General features: G+C 38.8%; 1 protein-coding gene across 1 annotated transcript in view; it reads left to right on the top strand.

Moving 5' to 3' along the window:
* LOC139312978 (A.superbus venom factor 1-like) overlaps window positions 1–23,621 on the top strand; it is a 104,197-nt gene that overhangs the window by 10,371 nt on the left and 70,205 nt on the right. The window contains exons 2-8 of the mRNA XM_070938224.1: window positions 6,815–7,013; window positions 9,371–9,533; window positions 11,931–12,001; window positions 12,910–12,989; window positions 13,563–13,645; window positions 17,212–17,302; window positions 21,420–21,522. Of these exons, the coding sequence (XP_070794325.1) occupies window positions 6,815–7,013; window positions 9,371–9,533; window positions 11,931–12,001; window positions 12,910–12,989; window positions 13,563–13,645; window positions 17,212–17,302; window positions 21,420–21,522 (790 nt within the window). The remainder of the gene's footprint in view (window positions 1–6,814; window positions 7,014–9,370; window positions 9,534–11,930; window positions 12,002–12,909; window positions 12,990–13,562; window positions 13,646–17,211; window positions 17,303–21,419; window positions 21,523–23,621) is intronic.

Here is a 23,621-nt window from a genome sequence, read left to right as displayed (position 1 = left end):
GGATCAAGGTGAGGAACACTTTTGTTAATCCAAGGAAATTTATATGGAAATAAGTTTAGGCATTGATATTTCTCAGCACTCTATGCAGTGCTGATCAGTGGTGTTATTTATTTATTTATTTATTGAAATAATTTTTATTACAATTTTCCTTTACACAACTCTAAAACATAATTAACAGACTGTGTCATTTTCATATACTTTGGATCAACATTCCATACAATATATACATTATATACATTCAGTATCTAATTTTTTTTTAATTGAAAAAGTTTTTCAAATACAGATTTTTCCCCCTTTTCCCCCCCTCCTCCCTAACCCCCCTCCCCCTCCCCTCCCCCTGTGGCTTCTCCAAAATAAAACCCAGATTAATAACAGATTATATAATACTTTACCATCCTTTTACTCCACCCCCCATATGCTGACCATTTCTTTCTAACAATATTATTATATCCCCCCTATACTATACATTTCAGAGCAACATTCAGCTGTAAAATTATATAATAAATCCTAATTTGGCAATTTCAACTCATAATCTACCCATTTCCTCCTCCCCCATACATATATCTCTTAATTCAAATATTTTACGTATATTAATATCTGGACATTCCATCCCTTTTCCTAAGCTAAACAATCAGTAAACTAACCTATCTCCACCCACTTTCCTACAGGTCTACCATACATAATATTTTTAATATCTTTGTTCTTCTGCCCACACCACTAAAAAATATTTCCATATGTAAATAAAATCCTCAAATGACTTTAAGCTTGTAATCCATATGATATCTTCTGTAATGTCTTTCAACTGGATTATTAATTCCATCGCCCATGTTAGGGTAACATCAAGTTCTAGTTCCAACAGTATATTCAGTATCTTCCATTACCATCTGCCCCCATCAATAATAAGTGTTTTCGTATATAAAAAACCACCCGAGTGACTTTATATTTATATTCCATATAGTATCTTCTGTAGTGTCTTTCATCTAGATTATTAATGCCAACCACCGTGTTAGGGTAACAACCAGATCTTCTGCATGCCCCAATCCCATAGTTCTCTTGCCTTATAGCTCAACATATACGTAATCCATTTGTCAAAGAGTCCAAAATAGAAAGTTCCAATCCACTCAATTAGAGGCCATCTTCCACATCCCAAAAGCACAGCACTGCAGAGATCTGTTATTCTTCTCAAAATAGTATAAACCAATACTTTGCCTCAGCTATATTTTCATGTATCAGCTGTCTATAAATCCCGCTTATTATATTTAATCGTCTCTTAAGTAACTGGCATTAGACTGTTGTTTAGTCTAACATTTTTTAGTTTTGTAGAACCTGCTTCTTCTTTTCTTAACTTTTTGTGGTTTAGATCTCCATCCTGGTTGCCTTTCTAGGACTTGTATATCAGCTGATTGATTTCCATGCTGGTCTGTAACTTGATAAGACATCACATTAAGATCTGAAGCCGCCTCTCTTGTATTTATAGGTAATCCAACTATAACCTCTGAAGGAAAATCCAAAAGCGGCTCGTCCAAAAGGGCCTCTGTAACTTGTTGCTTTTCCATTACCTCCATCTCCATCTGCTTAGCCTGGGTTTCAATCTCTTGTTGATTTTGCTTTTCTTTATTCCCCTTGTGTGTTCCTAACACTGATGGCATACATGGAGATGTTGAATCCATTTTAAAAACCTTGTAGTAAAATTCTTCCACTTTTTCAACAGTATTTAATTGATATCTTTCTCCTTGATATCTCAATATTATACCAACTGGAGCATCCTACCTAAATGGGATGTTTTGTTTCTTTAGCTCAGTCACCAAAAATCCAAAATCCTTTCTATCTTTTAACATCTTGGACGGCAGCTCTTTATATATCCAAATCTTCCTTCCATTCATTTCAAGAGTGGAGTTAAAAGACTTTTGCACAATATCATTTCTTATTCCTTTATCAGTAAAGTAAATCACCACATCTCTAGGCAACTGCCTTTGCTTTGCCACCCAAGAATTTGCTCTGTAGGCCTTATCAATCTTACAGGATACCTCTTCAGGACTAACCTTTAAAATCACAGCCAGAACTTCAGCAGACATCTTTCTCAAATCTTCTCTTTTATTTTCCTGTATTCCCCTAATTCTGACCGCAAATTCCATGAATCTGAATTGCATCATTGTGACTTCATTTTCAATCCTTTGTTTTATATTATCTGCATTGTAAGTCTTGTAGTCAGCTTCCTTTATTTTAGACTCTACTTCTGAGCTTTTTTCTTGAATCATTGTTAAATCATTTTCAATTCTTTGTATTTTATTATCCAAATTATGAATCTTATAATCAACTTCCTTCATTTTAGACTCTATTTCTAAATTGATATCTTTATCCATCTTTATAATTATTTCTAAGAAACTTTTCATATGTTGCTTCAGGTTATCATACTTTTGTTGAACCAACTCTTTAATTTCCTGTCTAAATTTTTCAAGGTTCTGGTTCACAATCTCATCATGTCTTGCCATCTCCTCCAATATATCCTCCTCCTTATATCCTCCCAAATTCGTAACAATGCATCTCTTATTTTGTGTCTATAAGGATATGAGTGTGTCCTATTCCCTTTATCTCACATAAAGGAATGCCACTCCTTTTGCAGATCGTGTCCTTCCAGTGTTAAGATTCTTCTATTGTTTAAATTAACCCAATCCCTTATCCAAACCAGAGTTGCTGCCTTGTGGTAAAATTCTCACGGTGGGAGTCTACAGCCACCTCTACTTCTACTATCTTGGAGAGAGAGTAGTTTTATCCTTGCCTTCTTTCCTGACCAAACACATTTTGTAGTAATTTTGTTAAGTTCTCCGAAAAACTTCTTATCTAATGATATGGGAATTGTCTGAAATAAGTATAATAATTTAGGTAGGATATTCATCTTGATCGTCGCTATCCTAGTGACGATCGGTGGTGTTATTTAAAGTGTTTTGTACTTTTTTAGTACAGTGGGCCTGGGAGATCCTGCTGGCCAGGACTTTATAAATAAACTTGCTCATATCTGCTCTAAGTTGGATGCTGGATGGGCAAGGTCTTCTCATATACATGAGAAGTAACATCCTGCTAGATCATCTGGGATTTGTCCAGGCCTGTGGCACTGAAGTAGACATGGTCATCTGTGGAATGAGCTCAGTCATCTATAAAGTAGATCTGGGCCCTCCTGGCTGATACGTACAGCTAGAGAGGAAAAGGTAGCTGGATACAGGAGGTGGCACATTCATCCTTGAGGGATGGATGGTACCCTCAGCTGTAAAGGAGAAGGTAATGTGTTTCCTTGTCAAGAATCCATCACTTGACCTGGCTATTTAAGACTAGCTAGTAAAACATTAGGGCTATTTAATATTTTAACATATCCCTTTTAGGTGAGATGGTTGAATTATAAATACACAGAAGTGTATTTCATATAAACTTTCATATATTTTAACTATACTGTGGGCATGAATCTATGACACACATGTAAAAGGGACACAGCACAACATTTTTGGGTCACACGCCAGCCTTCACCAACACCCAGCAATTATTTCTTCAAAGTAGTTTTCAGAGGCCAGTTCTTGTGTGAGGAAGTCTCTGTCTCTCCATGCAAGAAGACCATGTTCTCATACAGCCTCCGAAGCCTCAAAAATCACAGGGCAAAAGGATGAGCTTTCACAGGGTTTTGTGGGGGCTGCGGAAGAGCTTTCTCTGAGGCTGCCTCAAGAACGAAGGCCTCAGGCAACCTGGAGCAGCCTCAGGTAGGCCACAGGGGTCTGTCAAAAGAAAGAGAAGCCCACCTGAAGGTAAGTGGCACGAGGCAGATCCTGGGGATCACACACATGATTGCACTGTATTTTTTAAAAAAGAAATGTGTACATAAAGAATGTGTTTTTAGTTGGGGACATGCATGTGTGTGTGCGTGTGAGAGAGAAAGAGAGATGTAAGAAGAGTCCAATTTCCTGAATTTTTGACATGGCAACCACAAAAGGTTCACCACCATTGTCTAGCCAGGTAGGGGTGCTCTAGTTGCCCACATTTCACCAGAAAGTCCCCCCTTAACATGGCCTTTTCAGTAGTAGTTTCTTCACTTTAGAGCAGGTTGATCTCCAGATAATTGGTTTTTTTTTCTCTGTTGCCTTGCAAGTACAATGAGTATTTCAGTACTAGAGACAAATTCCTTGTGTGTCTGTCTAATCACACTTGGCCAATAAAGTATTCAACTCAACTCAACTCAACTCAACTCAACTCAACTCAATTAAAACACCTATCGTTCAGAAGGAAAGTGAAAACAGTCGTTTCTTTCAGGGCTTCTGGAATGGGGCCCTTAGATGGCAATAATTTACATGGATTTGAAAGGATTGATAAAGAAATACATAAATAAATGCAATTTCTAATGTTGCTTGCATTAACCTCCCCAAGCACTGGAGAATTTTAATAGCAGGAGTCATGCATGAGTTTCTAATGCCACTTCCTGGCACATGGGCACAATATTTTTTTCTCAGAAATGAACTCCAGCTTGAAATTGGCTGTGCCATTGCGGATTACTATTCTGCCTCTTTTGCGCCTCTGCTCAATACCTTTCCATCACCTGACTTTCCTACACCTGGGCATCATCTAAATAAGGCAACATCCAATTCTGACGATCATTTGATTCATGCACTCTGATATCATAGTGCAAGTGCAATCTTTATTATCTATTATGTCTATGTGGGGATACATTCCTGCAAGAGCTATTTGTTACTCCAATCTCCATATACCCTATAGTTTGCAAAAGTAATCAGATAGCTCTGAGAAGCCAATTAAATTACACTGTAGACAATTTATGTGAAACTGCACACTTAATCAGATTGCAAGGAGGAAACTCCAGCAGGCCTCAGTTTCAAATTGCTCTGTTTAAATGCAAACAGAGCCAGAACCAATAAAATGTGACTAAAGATATCAAGATATGATAATAAGGCATTTATTAGCAATGTATAATATTAGAGTGATTTTATTTACACAGCCTTAATCTCCCATTCACACAAGATAATGTGTTCATCTAAAACATCTAAAAATGTTTTTGTTTTCTCCATTGCTTTACTTTTGTTTTTGTAATAAATATGCCTGTGCTGTTAGTAACAAAACCTACCATTTCTTTCCCTGCACGTTCTGTAAAGGCCTTCAATTGTTGACATTCCAGTATTACAAAATGGTATCACAATACCTTCTTTTCATGCAGCCTTTACTTGGGGCTGACAGACTATACCATTTTTTTAGAACGAAAAGCTGCCCTTGGAAAATGCTGGATCAAGTGGGTAGGTGCTGCTTTAACATCAGTTTAGCCAGTTTGCTTGGTGATTAAAGTGCCGGCCTGGAAATCAGGAGACTATGAGTTCTAGCGCTTCCTTAGGCAGGTAACTCTGGGCCAGTCCCTTTCTCAGCCCAACTCATCTCACAGAGTGGGTTTTGTGGGAAAAATAGGAGGCAGCAAACTTATATATGCTGCTCCTTTGAGTTGTACAAAACAAAGGCAGGATATAAATGTAATGATGATGAACCTGATGTAGGGCTCTCTGAGGAAGAGTGAACTGTAAACCCAAGTAAGCCCTCTGTGTGCAACAGCCAAAAACATATGAAGAAAACATATGAAGAACAGTTGCAGGATTTGGGTTTGGCTAGTCCAGAACAGGGCTGTCAAACTCCTGGCCTGTGGGCCAGATGCATCACATGCTGGCCATACCCACGATTGGTTTAGCGAAGGGAGGGAAAGTCCAGATACATCACGTGATGCCGCTGTGACAATGTGAGTTTGACACCCCTGGTCTAGAGAAAAGAAGGACTAGGGGGGATATGATAGCAGTATTCCAGTATCTGAGATATTGCCACAAAGAGGAGGGGATCAACTTATTTTCCAAATGGAGGGCAGGACAAGAAATAATGGTTGGAAACTAATCAAGAAGAAAAGCAACCTGGAATGAAGGAGAAACTTCCTAATAGTGAAAACAATTAACCATTGGAACAGTTTGCTTCCAGAAGTTGTGGTTACTTCATCACTGGAGGTTTTTAAGAAGAGACTGGACAGTCACTTGTCTGGAATGATATAGGGTCTCCTGCTTGAGCCTGTGATTGGCCTAGAAGATCTCCAAGGTTCCTTCCATCTCTATTCTGATTGATAGGGCTCTCTGTGGAAGAATGAACTGCAAACCCAAGCAACCTCTCTGTGTGCAGCATCCCAGGCGCAGAAAACTACAAACCAGCTCTTAAAACAGTGTAAATTTCCACCTCATCTTAGGCAAGGGTTGGAGGTTAAAGATGGGAATCACTAACTCCAAAAAACAGGTTGATCTCACTTAGTCAAAATCTAGCCATTTTGCAGCCAAATTTCAGCAATGTAGTTTCAGGTGCCTGGATCTGCAGATGAGGTTACTGGAGGACTGCATGCAGGCTGGGGACTGCCTGATCTTGGATAAAGACACAATTCTATTTTTCAAATCAGAGGTCAAACTTTGTTCTTTCATAAAAAAGATTGTCCTTTATGCTGCAAGGGGGCACTGCATTGTTCATTATAATGTGTTGATTACATTACAATACCACACAGGTTACTGTACAGTAATGGTCAGTCTCATTTTATAACTAAAAAAAGCCAGCATCCCAAATATCTTCTAGGTGATATAAAGATACAATAGATTTACTCATTTTTCAACTGTATTTGAAAGCTTTCTGGGTCACATCTCTAACCATTTATTTCTTCACTTTTCTAAAAGAAGAGATAATGGAGATGCCTCATCAAATGCCTCACTTTTCCTAAGCAAACTAACTCAGGAGATGTTCTTTCCTTCTTCTGCAGCTACACCCTCATCACCCCTGGTGTTCTGCGAACAGACACAGAAGAGCAAATTTTGGTGGAGGCCCATGGAGACAATACTCCAAAACAGCTTGACATCTGGGTTCTTGATTTTCCAGGGAAGCAGAGAGCCTTGTTCCAAACCAGAGTAGATATGATTGTGAATCCAACGGGAGGCATGCTTGTCACTCCAACTATAAAGGTGGGTGTATGGTGATGGTTGCAGTAGAGTCTATTGCAGTGTTGGCGGATCTTTTTAGCACCGAGTGTCAAAACAGGAGCGCCGAAAACCAGCATGTGCATGCCGGGAAGCTGCTATTCGGGTTTCCGGCACTTCCCCAATCCCGAAGTCCAGCTGGTGGAAGAGAAACAGACGACAGCTGGTGTGCCCAGAGAGATGTCTCTGCATACCACTTCCAGCATGCGTGCCATAGGTTCTCCATCATGGGTCTCTTGTATCCCTGTAAAAAAAAAAAAAAAAACAAGCTAAAACTCTGTCCAGTCTGGCTTGAGGGGAAGTCCTATGCACCTTAATCAAACATGATTAGATCGTCAGATATTGAGAGAAATTGACCATATAATTCTAAGGAGGAAAGCAAAATGGAATTTTGGGATGCATGTGTATTTATTTTACAGTTCTTACTGCCACAATTACTGAAAGATTCTCTGCAGCATTTCACACAAACAAGTAAAATATAATAAATATTTAGATCAAAATCAGTATCAAAACCAAAAATCAATCACAGGTCTGAGTCTGCTAACTAATTGAGCCCAAAGAATGTCAAACAACTGCTGATATCTTTTCTCAGAAAACTGAGAAAAGTTCTGCAAATTGGACCATAATCATACTAACACAATTGCTACATTTCTATATGCAGTGATTTCCATGAATAGGCATATTAAATGTCCTAACCTTGCAGTGATGAAATTACAAACCTTTCTTTTTTCTTTTATCTGGTTTTATTACATCTGCTGCAATTTCCTTTTTTCCCATTTTTGTATTAACTTTTAGTTTTATGTGAGTGATACACTGCTTTTCATATACATTATTTGGTCATTGCTGCTATGTTTTTATCGTGCTGGTTAATGACTATATTTAAATAAATCTGATTTGATTTGACTGACTAGTTAAATAAGATTAGTGTATATTTTCATTTTCTTTCTGAATGAGCATGCTTTAACTTATTTTGATTGCTTTTTGTTAAAGATGTAATAATATTTAATGAAATAAATCTTAGACAAACTCTCACTAAATAAGCCCTGCAAGGTTCAGAGAAGCTTTTGCCAACTGGGTGCCATCTGCAGGCATTAAACTGCAGACTGTGCCAGCCTGTGCAAGTTGGGGATTTGGGGATACTCTAAAAGTCATAGATTCTAACCTTTGTATAATTTCAGGGGGCATTGTTTACCTGCCAGTAAAGACCAGGAATAATTAATTTGATTCCCTAGCTCTGGGGCAATTTCTCAGTCTGTGGGTCCCATAAGATCATTCTTTTTTTTCCTGTTTGCAATAGCTCTTATGCATTAAAAATAACAAACCATAAAATAAAGAGTGGTCTATGCATGTCAAAGTCTCTCTGTTTGGATTTTATGGTGGATTTTGTAGGCTAAATGATTTTGGCTGGTTATTGTAAGCTGTTTTCATGTAAACTTTAGATATTATACAATTATTATAATAAGGAGATATATTATTGAAATATATTAATGGAATATAATAGTTCATCTTGGTAAGTGTGTGTGTGTGTGTGTCTCAGTATTGGGATTCAAAATTTTTACTACTGGTTCTGTGGGTATGACTTGGTGGGTGTGGCATGGCTTTGTGGGCATGGCAGGGGAAGGATACTGTAAAATCTCCATTCCCTCCCCACTCCAGGGGAAGGTTACTGCAAAATCTCGATTTCCTCCCACTCAGCTGGGACTCGGGAGGCAGAGAATAGATGGGGGCGGGGCCAGTCAGAGGTGGCATTTACCGGTTCTCTGAACTACTCAAAATTTCTGCTACTGGTTCTCCAGAACTGGTCAGAATCTGCTGAATACCACTTCTGATGTGCGTGTATTTGGAAAATCGAATAATTGTCCAACGAAAAAGATTCGATGTGTTTGGATTTATGATCCTTCAGGAAGTGAGATGGCCGAACCAAGACAGTTGTGTAAATTAGGAGGGAAAAGGCCAGAGAGAACAATGTGGGGTTTGTGGGTGTACTGCAGTGGACAGATGTGGCTTGTAACACAATGTAGCAAGATGTGGCAAGGCAAGATCTCAGGGATATGTTCTGCATTAGTTTCATTGACTGGGCTGCTTTAACTGGACACTACATGGTCTTTCCACTGCCTTCTGCCAGGAAAGATCAAAAACTGTCTTAGTAGAAGTAAGCAACACATTTTAAAGATAAGCCTATGTTTGTCATTCTGTGATCCACTTTGTTTTCATTTTTGACCCAGTAGAAATTTTTGGACCAATGTTTTAGTGTTGTTGCCTAGGGCTAAGGAATGAGGCCTCAGGTGGCCTTTAGTCATGATTACGTTTGAAGCCTCTGCTCTACTCATCTTCTCATCCAGATTCCTGCAAGAGAACTGAGTAAGGACTCCAGGCAAAATAAGTATGTGGTTGTGCAAGTAACTGGTCCTCAAGTGAGTTTGGAAAAGCTGGTTCTCCTTTCTTACCAGAGTGGCTTTGTGTTCATCCAGACAGATAAAGGCATCTACACACCAGGCTCTCCAGGTAAACTCTTTTTCTGCCTCTATTCTTCACTCCCCTGGGGTCCCACTGTGATTATGTGATGAATAATACTATAAACAAAACCATTCCTGAGATTTGTCATTTATTCAAGATATTTCCAGAGAGTGGGGAATGGAAGAATGTGTGTCTTGTGAGTGTTGGCACTGGTGATATTGAGAAATCAAGCTTAGAAAGTTCAGAAAAGATTTAAGAAACACATTGATAGATGGTCCAGTGGAATGTAATCACAAATTAGGAAGGGAATGGAGACGTCAAAGAAGATGTCACCCTGACTAATTGCAAGCTATAAAAGGGGGAAACTCTTGAGGATTATATGAATGATCTTTTTTTAAAAAAATCTTTCTGTGTTTTTTTTTAAGAGAAGAAAATGTGTAATCCTGAAGGTCTATTCTTTCCAGAAAGGCTTTTTCTTTAGGTTTCCTTTGAAGGTGGTGTTTTTGTCTAAGATCCAGAAGATCCATACTGAAGTAATCTAGAAACATTTAATCTAACATTTAATCTTAGTAATCTACTAAGATCCAGGAGGACTCTGCCTTCCCTGGCAAAGTAAGGACACCTCCTTGGAATGGGCTAAGTTTAATGACTTCCTAGCAGGCTGACATGTTTAACTCTCTCATTCACTTTCCCATTCCCTTTTCACATACTCTCTCCCTTTTTCCCTAACAGAAGGTCCTGTGCTCTGGCAAATCCCCCATGCTTTCTAGACTCTAAATAAAATAAAATAATTCTATTCTATACTCTATTGGTAGAACAGATCTTTCTGCAGTTAGGAAAGGCACAGAGGGAGCAGAATCCAGCTGTGATTGGGAGCAGAATCCAGCTGTGATCCAGTGATCACCCTTCTCCCAATCCAGTGATTGGGAGAAGGGTCATGTCTTAATCTCACTCACACATACAAGCATACACACATTTCTCAGCTCTTCTGGGCTTTAAAAGTTACAATTTGGAGATGCTCACCTTCTTTCCAAGCAGCCTTGAAGCTCAAAACTCAAAATCCCTTTACAACCTTAGTTCCAAATGGCCATGGTCTGGAAAAAATCCACCCACAGACAGAATGGGTCTATGCTGGCAAGGGAGGCTTACCCAGGCCAGGGGTACCCATTGGTCAGGTTAGCTTGGAGTCCCATCTGGGGTGCCAAATTGTTGGAAGAAATACCTAGTTCAGTTCCAAGCCGGGAGAAAGGCACTGGAGACAAAATGGAGGCTGGAGGCTGATTGGAAAGAGGGTTCATTTATTGATGAACAGGACCACATGGGTTGTGGTTCTGGTGCAGCTGACCACATGGAGTTGCGAGTAGGTGGCTTTTATACCTTCTCTTGGGCTTTGCACTTGAACTTCCTGTTCCTGTGCAAGAACATGTATTCTATTAGTTGTTGTAGGGGTCATAGCTGGCTCTATAGGTTGTCTGAGCTAAGTTTGGTTGAAGTTTGGAGGGTGATGCAATGTCTTTAGGAGATTATGCAATGTGGTGAGCTCTGCTGCTAGATGGTAGTGGGTTAATCTTATTATGTCCTAAAGGGTCATGTCTTAATCCCATCACCCTGGAGCTGAAGCTCTTTTGTTTTGTAGATAGGCTGGCCCAATCTTTCTCAATGGGTACAAAATATCTCCTGGGTGGTGGGGAGGGAGCTGGGGCTCTGAGTTTCTGTCTCTCTTAAGATTTTTATTTCTCTTTTAGGGGAAATATTTTATCCTGCCTTTTTAAATATTTCTCAAAATATTTAATTTTTCTGGGAGGGGGGTAGCTTCCCATAAGACTAATGAGCTGTTTTTCTAGAAACTGACCCACATCTGCTTTTTAGGATTTACAGTGAGTCTGGCAGATAGCTGCTGTCATGGTTGAGATTTGGCTCACTTTGCAAACCCTGCTTTCAACTAAACAAGAAGAATGAGGGGAGGGAATAGATTGGAATGCAGGGGAGGCATAATGGGGGGGAGGAGGAAGGAATGCAAAGAGCACTGACTTGGAGCCTGAGAACCAAGGTCATCTGCTGAGAAAGTCTACTAGGTGGAGAGTCCATTAGCCAAACAAACTGAACTGAACTGACTATACTGATTGGATGGAATAAAGGGGAACATTTAACTATGCTGTTTGTGCATAAAATGTTAGTATTGTCTTTGCTACTTCTAGATCCATGTTGGCTCAGTAAGTTATACTCTTGGTAATAAAAATGTCCCAGGAGTCTTTATTTGCTGCATGTACATGTGGGACGATTGACAGCTACAAAATATCAGACAATTTATAACAGTACTTTTTGTTGATGATGATGCAAGCACATCAATCAATCAATTTTTTCATTATGGTCACAGACCAGCATGATGTAAGCACATATCTTCTGAATACTATCACAAATTACAGTTAGTCTCTTTTTTCTTAGTGCACTATCGTGTCTTTTCTGTGGATCACAACATGCACAGGATGGACAAAACTGTGATTGTTGAGTTTCAGGTGAGAATCATGTCTGCAATCCTGTTTGATTAGTATAGTCCCCTGAACAAGGAGTGGTTGTTGATTCTCCCATGTAATCATGGCAGGAAGACCCAACCACTTTATGAAGCTTTGGTTGGCTAACATTTTATATATGCATTTTCCTAAAATGTTTAATTTTAAGCTCTGTGTTAAATATTAGGCTGTATCAAAGATTTGAAAAGTTTCACTATGAAACTGGAAAATAACGCCGAGGTTGAATGTATGTATTTTTGTGTATGCATGTATATGGTGGGGATAGGAGCTAGTTGTTTTTTTTTTTAATTTGATTTATATGCCGCCCTTCTCCGGAGACTCAGGGCGGCCTACAATGCGCTAAGCAATAGCCTTCATCCTTTTGTATATTTATACAAAGTCAGCTTATTGCCCCCACAACTGGGTCCTCAATTTACCTACCTTAGAAAGGATGGAAGGCTGAGTTAACCTTGAGCCTGGCGAGATTCGAACCTGCAGTAATTGCAGGCAGCTGGTCTTAATAACTTAATAACAGGGTGCTTTAGACCACTGTACTATCAAGGCTCAGGAAGTTTACTACTTCCTGTTTTGTCAGCAGTTTTCATCTGCACCATTATTATTTTTTTTTGCTAAAAGGGGCTTGGGGTGGCAAATATTCTACTTTCAAACCAAATTAGGCTGAATTATCTGTTCTGGGCTATCAGTTGGTATTATCTTAGTGAAAATTCAAATAATAGCCTTGCATCTTATAACCTAGTTCCCCACCTGCTGGGTTTCATTTGCTCTCTATATTGTGTTATCACATATAAAATCTAGTATTTCAGCTGGATTTTGATCATATAGAATGCATAGGAAATAATATGCAACATTCTACATGTTTTCAACACACCCGTATTTTATTTCTTCGTGCCCAGACTCCACAAGGCATTGTTGTCAGTTCTAATCCAGTTGACCCAAACTTGATCCGGCCTTACAATTTACCAGAGCTTGCCAGGTAATTTAATATGGATATTGTTATAAGGAAACCTGTTTTGAAACCAAGCTGAAACTCTTAAGGGGTGGGGGTGGGGGTGGGAATTCAGCTATTAAAGACCGGTTAAAGGATAGGCTGTATAGTATTTTCCCTTTTAGCCTGCTTCCCTGATCTATTACTAAAGTAAGAAAAAAAAATCCAGATTTGATCACTTGAATTTGTCCATGACATTTCTATTTCCTCTTGTTTTTTGAAGAGCCCAGAGCAACATTCATGGGGCTGCAATGTTATTTGTATGGCAATTCTGTGAAATTGATTGGACAAATAATAGATACAATCTTATCACCACCACTTAAGCTCAGTGAGCAAGAGTAAATTTGTTGCAGATGTAACATTCACAATTCAGCTTCCACATATATGAATCTGAAGATTTCTGAAACAGACATTTTCTTCGTCCTTTATACTTATTCTCCATAGGACAAGCAAACCTATTAATATCAGGAAGAAGCCTTGTATCCCTTGTTCATATCATTATTGTCATAAATCAATTATAAAGTCAAAAGAATGAAAAATATCTTCATTTTCCTTCTGTAGTTTTGGAACATGGAAGGCTGTGGCCAAATATGAGCATTCCACAGAGGGGAGCTATACCGCATATTTTGATGTCAGGGAATATGGTAAGAAGGATCATTTCTGTTCAACAAATCCACTTCCTGATCCTGGGTTTCTTCCCCCTCCATGTAGTTTCTAAAAAATCTAGTTCTATCATTTGTAGAAGTGGAAAATTATGAGAACAAATTTGGTCTATGTCAAAGTCTGTAGCTATCCAACCAGCACACAAGTAAATAATTCAGCAGGATTCATTTTATAGAAGTAACTTCTTTATATACAATAATATAAAACATGATGCATGTATATAATACCCATGCAGCTCTTGCAACGTTGTCGACTCATTGGCTGACTTGTTGTTACGGCTATTCCAGTTCATACAGTTCATACAGTTCATACTGACACTACTCCCTTTATGACTGGAATAGACATAAAACCGAATAACTTAATATTCTTCCCATGGTGCACTCCACCCAATGGCTTGGTCATTATATCTGCCAGATTGCCTTCTGAAAAACAGCGAAGCAAGCTAATTAATTTACATTTGATGGCTTCTCTTACATTACAATATATAATATCCACATGCTTGCTTCTATTTTTTTACTCTGTCACCTGTTGCCATTTTTTTTTAAAAAAATTGATTTATATGCCACCCTTCTCTGGAGACTCAGGGCGGCTTACAATGCGCTAAGCAATAGCCTTCATCCTTTTGTATATTTTATACAAAGTCAGCTTATTGCCCCCACAACTGGGTCCTCAATTTACCTACCTTAGAAAGGATGGAAGGCTGAGTCAACCTTGAGCATGGCGAGATTCGAACCTGCAGTAATTGCAGGCAGTGGTCTTAATAACAGGGTGCTTTAGACCACTGTACTACCAAGGCTCTTAATGCATTTGCTATTAATGCAAGCAGCATTATCCTCAAACACTGTTACAGCGTTATTTACTTTTACATTTAAATCCTTCAACAGCTGTACGTACCAAGTTACCTCTGAACAAAGTTTAGATAGAGAAATAAATTCTGCCTCTGCAGTAGAAATGGCTACAATTGTTTGTTTTCTAGACTTCCAACCAATTAAAGCTCCTCCAAATAATACCACAATCCCAGAATTGTACTTTCTGGTTTTTACATCTTTGGCATAATCACTGTCAACATAACATTTCAACTTTAATTCTTCAGAGACCTGTATTTGAAGACCCAAGTTCACAATTCCCTTCAACTATGTGAGAATCCTTTTTACACCCATCCAATGCAATGGATGGGTGTAAAAAGTGGTGCAATGTGTTGGTGCAGCAGTAAAGTGACATAAGATGCTTACTGCACAAGCTATGTCTGGTCTGGACCACTGTGACAGATATAGCAAGTTCCCTATTGCTGACTGATATATCTCTTGATCACAGGCTTCACTTTTGTCCTCACCCAAATTGTTATGAAAATCTGTGCTCATAGATGTTGGAGCAGAATTACAATCCTTCATATTATATCTCTCCAACAGCTGTTCAATTTTTCTTCTTTGACTGAGAACATAACTATCTTTCTCAGTTTTTTGTATCTCTACACCAAGATAGTTTTGTATTTCACCGAAATCTTTCAATTCAAACTTTTTCTGATTAGCAAATTCTTTTACCTGTGACAGATCTTTTGCAATGAAACCAGATCATCCACAAATGCTAATAATTGACAATCCCCACCTTGTAACTTTCCAGTGTATGTGCAACCATCAGCCTTGCAACTCTTGAACCCAAGACCCTTCAATGCAGTAGCTAGACAGATATTCCAATTCCCAGATGACTGCTTCAGCCCATAAATGGTCTTGTTCAATTTATACACCGTGTTAGGCTTTTTACTTTCATACCCTGGTGCTTGAACCATGTAAATTTCTTCCTCTAATTCCACATTGAGGAATGCAGTGGTTATATCAAAATGCCAAATTTTATGGCCATGTGCCACTGCTAACGTTAGTGCCAACCTTATGCTTTACCATAGGTGCAAATACCTCATCAAAGTGCACATTTTTCTTTTGTGAAAAACCTTGTGCCACTAATCTTGCCTTATATTGGACCACATTGTTGGATAGTACTTTCCTTTTGTACACCCATTTACATCCTATGGCTTTGCAACCTTGTGGCAAAGTTACAGATGTGAACACTTTATGTTCACCCATGGATTTCATTTCTTTGTCCATGGCTTCTTTCCACTTCACTTGTTCAATTTTGGGTAATGCCAATACTTCCTTATAGTTTCTTGACTCAAACCACACATTACACACCTTTACTTCACTAGCAGAATACCTGTCAGGTGGAATCCCCTTGTTCCATCGCTCTGATCTGAGTGGCATTGACTGCTCTTGTGCTTCAACACTCTCTTGCTTCATATCTGAGTGATCATCTTCTCCTGACTCCTTTTCTTGTTCTTTTTTAGCTTATCCTCCCTGAACACTGAGATGGTCACTAAGTGAGTTACCATTGCTAAGTGGGTCACCGTCACTAAATGGATCATTCCAAAAATTTGCATCAATTCTGTTCCAATTTTTCTCTGCAAAGCTAGCAGACCTGGAAATCACTATTCTCTTGCTCCCATTACTAAAGTGATAGCTCTTTGAGTCAGGCTCATAGACCGTAAGCCTGAGTTTTCTAGCCTTTGGTTGACCTTTTCTCCTGATTGCTTTTGGAATATGCACCCACTATTGCTTCCAAAAATCTTTAAATGTGCCAGAGATGGCTTTCTCCCATATAATACTGTATAGGGAGTATCATTAATAGAAGAACTCCACAGCCTATTGATTAACTAATTAGCAGCCAACATGGCTTCACTCCAATATGACCTGCTCAGACCAGTGAGTCCTTCATGGTTTGTAAGACACCATTCCACCTCTTAACTACACCATTCTCAGCTGCTGTATACGGATTAGTGCATCTGTGTTTTATTCCTAACTATCCCAACCACTGTTGAAAACGTGCTGACATGAATTCTGAACCTCTGTCAGTTTGCAGCTGATATACCTGTTGTTTATATCTTCTATCTATGAAGCTTACCCGTTGCTTAAATTTCTGTAGCACCTCTATTTTACTCTTTAGTAAATAGAATGTAATCTGATCTCTTCTGTTGCTCTTCTCTCTCTGGTCCAAGGAGCAGAGGCTCTTCTCCTCATGGCTTCTTAATCCACCCCAGGCACCATTAGCAACTGCAGATCAAAGGCAGCATGATAAGGCACTGGCCTACATCACCTTAGAGTTTTGGAAAAGAAAAACTACAATAAAAATTATTTACAAAAAAAAAAAGGTAGCAGTCTAGAACCCTGGAGACTGTGAATTCTAATCCCACCTTAGTCATGAAAGCCAGCTTGGGTGGCCTTGGCCAGTCATTCTCTCTCAGTCCAATCCACATCACATGGTTGTTGTGGAGAAAATAGAATGAGAAAGGTGTGTTGGATATGAGTTATCTGTAAAAATAATAAACGCAAGATACAAATAAATAAATAAAATCAGAGGAAGGAGTATTAGGTATGTTCACCACTTTGAGTTGTTTATAAAAATAATAAAGATGGGATATAAATAAATAATAAATAAAATATATTGAATAAAATCTATCAGTGCTAGCCTTCTACTCTTTCATCTGTTTCTTTTTCTGTAGTGTTGCCAAGCTTTGAAGTCCGTCTGCAACCATCAGAGAAGTTTCTTTACATTGATGGCAATACAAATTTCCAAGTGTCTATCACTGCAAGGTATACTTATTTACAACTATGAATATTATTACTCAGTGCCAAAATAAAGAAATTTATTTTGGCACTGGGTAACATCTGCTTGAAAGTGGTTTTTCTTTGGGTCATAATATTCAGAAAAATAAGATGTGGAGACTAGTTCTGATTTGAACATATTTACTTGAATTTTTTTAAACAAATACATTATTTATAAAATTGCAAAATAGTCTTTAGACTTTATTTATGGTAGCTTTATTAGTCTGACTGCTTATTATACCAAACTGAATTATCACTTATAGCTTTAATACTGCATCATTTTAGTGTCAAGGTAGGGTGGTAGTCATAGAAATGACCAGAGGAAGAATAATCAAATTCAGTTGGGAAATTATAATCTGAAAAAAATGCCACCAATTCCACTCTCCCATTATTTAGGAAGTTACAAATTCTAATGAGTGATTTTAATTGTATTAAGTGTAGTGATATCCCCGTAAAGATCGCTGGAGTCTGAGTTCTCCTGGCCCTCTTGGTATGGCTGCTGGTCCACACTGGTCCCTTGCTCAGGCACCTGTACTTGCCTGGGTAACGTAGTGGAGTGGTGGTCAGTCTCCTCTCAGCAGGAAGGTCACATGGTGGAGAGATGGTCAGTCTTTTCTCAGCAGGTGGGTGACATGATGAGATGGTATTCAGGTGGCTGGTCGGCCCTTCTTCCTCTCTTTCTCTCTCTCCTCTCTCTCTCTTGAACTGCCTGCTGGGCTCTCCTTCCACAGGCTCTGCTCCTTTGTAGCCTCTGCTCCTTCCACAGCCTCTGCTTGCCTCCCTTTCAAATTCTTCTCTCCCTCAGGCTTGCCTCACAGAAGCCAATCCTATCCTATCCCCTTCTGTCTCTCAGACTTGCCCCACAGAAGCATATCCTATCCTATCCTATTCTCCTTCTCTTCCCCAGGCTTGCCCCACAGAAGCCTATCCTATCCTATCCTAGCCCCTTCTGTCTCTCAGCCTTGGCCCATTGAAGCCTCTCCTATTCTCCCTGTTGGAGGGAAAATCCATCTGGTTCAGTTCCAAGCTGGATAAAAACACTGGAAATATGGAGACTGATGGAAAGATGGTTTAATGATGAATAGAACCACCAGGGTTTATGGTTCTGGTGCAGCTGAACAATTGGTTTGATGAGTACATGGATTTTTATAATGTTTAAGAGATGCTGCTGGGGGGTGGGTGGGTGTTGTGCAATGTCTGAAATGCTCTTAGGAGATTGTGCAATGTAGTGAGCTCTGTGTCTTCTGCTTAATGGTAGTGGGTTAATCCTATTATGTCCTGAAGGGTCATGTCCTTTTCTTCTTAATCCCATCACCCTGGTCTTTTGTTTTGTAGATAGGCTGGCCCAGTCTTTCTTAATGGGCGCAAAATATCTTTTGGGGAGGTTGGGCTATTAAGAAAGACTGCTTTCTGTCTTTAAAAGCATGTTTCCATTTCTCCCTTTGGAGAAATATAATATTCTGTCTTTTTAATATTCCCCAAAATATTTCATTCTTGGGGGGGGGGGCTTCTCACATTACTATTGCCTTCAGTCCCTCTCCTTTTCCTTAGGCCTCTTTCTCTATTTTCCTCTTAGCCTTTTTAGTCACTTTTCCCCTTCCCCAGGCCACTTTTGCTATCCTTACCTTCCAGCTTTTCCCACCCAAGTCTCCCCTACCTTTTCTTGCCCTCTCTCCCCCCGCCCACTACATAAGGTTTTAAATATGGTATGCTTTCTACTCCACACTTGTTATTTTTGCAAGCCACTTTGAGTGTTGGAATGAACAGAAAGGAAGGTATACATTTAGAAAAAAGGAAGTAAAATGGGCAGATAGGTGAAGGAACTGAACTTATCATGTCCTTCTCCCAAACAATCTGTTTTCTCCTGCCCAGTTTTACCATCAGAAGTGACAAAATCTTGGAGAAAGGTGCCTGAATCAGTAGAGCAGAGAAAAAAAGATAGCCATGAGAAATAGGTCAGCAACCTCAGTGATGTCTGTGGAGAGTCTCAATCATCCAGGTCACAGTTGTCTTAAAGATGCTCAAAGGCAACTGGACTCTTTTTTCCTTGAGGAAGAAGAAGTAAACATTTCGATTCTCATCCAAGAAGCTTCATCAGTTCTGACAGCAGGGAGGGTAGAATAGAATAGAATAGAATTCTTTATTGGTCAAGTGTGACTGGACACACAAGGAATTTGTCTTTAATGTATATGCTCTCACTGTACATAAGGAGAATAAAATACATTCATTGAGAACAAAAAGATACAACACTTAGTGTTAGTCAAGGTTACTAATAAACTATCAAATCGTACTAGGAAACAAATAAAAACAATATAAATTGAAAGATACAAGCAACACAATTATAGTAATAAGTGGGAAGAGATAGATACTAGTAAGGAAGAGAAGAAGAATAGTAATACAGTCTTACTAAATTATTTGACAGTGTTGGGGGAATTACTTGTTAAGCAGAGTGATGGCATTCGGGAAAAAACTGTCCTTGTGTCTAGTTGTTCTAGTGTGCAATGCCCAATAGCGTTGTTTTGAGGGTAGAAGTTGAAACAATTTATGTCCAGGATGTGAGGGGTCTGTAGATATTTTTACAGCCCTCTTTTTGACTCATGCAGTACACAGGTCCTCAATGGAAAGCAGGTTGGTAGCAATTGTTTTTTCTGCAGTTCTAATTATCCATTGAAGTCTGTCAAGTTTGTCTTATTTGGTTGCAGAGCCAAACCAGACAGTTATGGAGGTGCTGATGACAGATTCAATAATTCCTCTGTAGAACTGGATCAGCAGCTCCTTGGGCAGTTTGAGCTTTCTGAGTTTGAGCAGAAAGAACATTCTTTGTTGAGCTTTTTTGATGATGTTTTTGATATTAGGTGTCCATTTTAAGTCTTGAGATATGATAGAAACTTGAAGGACTCTACTGTTGATACCGTGTTGTCTGGTATTGTAAGAGGTGGTAGTATAGGAGGCTTTCTTCTAAAATCCACCACCATTTCTATGGTTTTGAGTGTACTTAGTTCAAGATTGTTCTGGTTGCACCACAGGGCTAATTGTTCAACCTCCCATCTGTATGCAGATTCATCATTGTCTTGAATGAGACCAATCACTGTTATATCATCTGCAAACTTCAGTACTTTAACAGAGGGGTCTTTTGAGATGCAGTCATTGGCATACAGAGAGAAGAGAAGTGGAGAGAGCACACAGCCCTGGGGGGCTGCTGTGCTAATTGTGCAGGTATCTGGTGTGATTTTGCCTAGCTTCACCTGCTGCTTTCTGTCTGTTAGGAAGCTTATGGTCCATTTACAAGTGTGATCAGGTACAGCTAGCTGATTTAATTTAGTTAGAAGAATAGCTGGAATGATGGTATAGAATGCTGAGCTGAAGTCTACAAAGAGGACCCTTGAATAGGTCTTTGAAGATTCAAGATGTTGTAGGATGTAGTGCAGAGTCATATTAACAGCATCATCTGTTGATCTATTTGCTCGGTAGACAAATTGCAAGGGGTCTAACAGCGGATCCGTGATGGTTCTCAGGTGGCTGAGCACTAGTCTTTCAAAGGTCTTCATAACTACAGATGTTAGAGCAACCAGTCTGAAGTCATTCAGTTCCTTGATAGAGGGTTTCTTCAGCACTGGGATGATAGTAGAGCATTTGAATCAAGAAGGAACATAGCACATCTCTAGTGATTTATTAAAGATGCAGGTGAAGATGGGGGCCAGTTAGTCAGCACAAGTTTTTAAGCAAGAAGGAGTTATCTTGTCTGGACCTGGTATGGAAGGATAGGTACTGACAGTTGAGACTGGATGGTGGGGGGGATGGAAGGATAGGCTCTGCTAGGATGGTGGTGGTGGAAATGGAAGGATTGTATTTTTTTGCATTTGTATTGTATTGTATTGTATGTATTGCATTGCATTGCATTGCATTGCATTGCATTGTAAGCTTTGTGGATGAGAAGTGAAATGTTTTCTTTTTCGTCATCAAGGAAAAAACAGTCCAGTTGCCTTTTAAAGAAAAAAGCATCTTTCAGATACCATCACTGATGTACCCCTCTTGTGTCAAAGAAGATCAGTAGGAAAAGCAAAGATGTATAATTGGGCCTTTACTTTCATTGTGTCATTTACAGGTACTTGTATGGAAAGAAAGTGGAAGGTGTGGCCTTTGTCCTCTTTGGAGTGAAAATAGATGGTGATAAAAAGAGTATTCCAGAGTCACTCACGAGAATTCCGGTAAAGTTTAACAGGAGTGTTTGTGTATTGGAATGTATCCGTGGGTTTGTGTGTCAGATTTATTAGATAGAACAAACCACAAAATTAATTCCATAGTAGGCTAAAACTATCTTTGCTGAGAGTCTGTAGTAACAGAATCTTGTAAATCTGGTTGGGCTATAATTTTTTCTCCTTCTAATAATTTGGGGAATAAGGGAGTGTCTGCTTCAGTCTCTTCTGAGAAATCAGCTCTCCACAAATGAACTGGCAAATGTGTGGAAAAGCCTGAAAATATCATTAGTTACAGAAGACCGTGTAGAAGAGAATCAGCATCTGGCAGATGACCTGAATGTGTTCTACTGTAGGTTTGAGAGAAGATCACTGTCAAATACCGCTACCCTCTCCATCTCAAATACATCAACAACAGCTAAGTCTCTTACACTCAACTCTATCCCTCTGGGCCCCACACCACTGGTGATCACATAAAAAGATGTGTGAGGTCTATTTCACAGACAAAAAGGTGGAAAAGCACCAGGGTCAGACAGGGTAACCCCCTCTTGCTTGAAAGTCTGTGCTGATCAACTGGCCCACATCTTCACTCACATATTTAATAAACCACTGGAGATGTGGTATATCCCTTCTTGCTTCAAATGCTCTACTATCATCCCAGTGCCCAAGACACCTCCATCAAGGAGTTGAATAACTACAGACCGGTGGCTCTGACATCTGTAGTTATGAAATCTTCAAAAGGTTATGCCACCTGAAAACCATTACAAATCTGCTGCTAGACCACTTTCAATTTGCCTATCATGGAAATAGATCGACAGATGATCCTGTCAATATGACACTGCACTTTGACTTGTTACAACATCTTTTTTTTTGGTAAATATTTTTTTATTTTTTTTCAAACATAAACATAAAATATAACTTTCAAGAACAGAGTCTCGATCCGGTCATAGATAGCTACCACGCTTACATTCCTTTAACAAGCTCCATTCAGAATTTCCCATTACATCTTTTATGGATAAAAATTCAAAACATATAAGAACAAGTTTTAACATGAAGTCTAGCATCTTCATCTAAACAAATCCATTATATCAATACAATTTTAATTTCAAATTAACTTTCACTCATTTTTATATCTATAAATCAATCCTGATTATATCTTGTTCTTCTTCACCTTGTATCTTTTACCATCAATGTCAAAATAATTTTTAACAATATTCTAACCTCTTATTCTAATTATTTACCTTACAATTTTATCACCACAAATCTTAATTTCAAATTCAATACAACTCCATCTTTATTACACTTTATAAAACAAAATTCTATCTAATTCTTAATCTCTTGACCCTTTTTCTCGAATCTTAATATCTTAAACTTTATCAATTTATCTTTAATTTTATCCCACTTATCATCTATTACACTTTTCATGTTACACAGATTTATCACAAAAACATATTTTATTTAAACTAATTTCCAGCATATTTTCTTCCATACCTCCCTCTATTGTTTGGCTGTTTTCCAGCATATTATGTTTGGCTGATTCACAGCACAGTCTCCTCCAGAGCACCAACTATTTTTGGCTAATTTCCAATATAGTCTCCTCCAAGCCTACCACCATTATTGGCTGATTTCCAGGATATTATGTTTGTCTAATTTCCAGCATAGTCTCCTCCTAAACTCCCTCCATTGTTTGGCTGATTTCCAGCATAATCTCCTCCAACTCTCCTCCTATTTGCTTGGCTGATTTCCAGCATTTTATTGGCTGATTTCCAGCATATTATATTTGGCTGATTTCCAGCATAGTCCCCTCCAAGGCTGCCACTCTTGTTTGGCTGATTTCCAGCATAGTCTCCTCCAACTCTCCTGTAAGTGTTTGGCTAATTTCCAGCATTTTAACTAGTTTCCAACGTATTTCCTCCGAGTCTCAAACTCTTATCTAGTTGGTATCCATTCGTCTTATTTTAATTTTCTCTTACAGTATGATTATCTATTTTGTGTCAGTTTCCCAGCATGCTCTTTCAAATTAATTCTCAATATATTTCATAATAATCATCATTTACCAGCATATATTAAATTAAATCACAATTTGTTACTAAAATCTGTGTATCTTATAA

Source organism: Pituophis catenifer, unplaced genomic scaffold, assembly GCF_029215685.1.
Source record: "Pituophis catenifer annectens isolate HBS135680 unplaced genomic scaffold, rPitCat1.0.hap2 SCAF_2, whole genome shotgun sequence".
NCBI lineage: Eukaryota > Metazoa > Chordata > Lepidosauria > Squamata > Colubridae > Pituophis > Pituophis catenifer.
The sequence above is the reverse complement of the archived record's forward strand: the minus strand, read 5'-3'. Positions and strand labels throughout refer to the sequence as shown.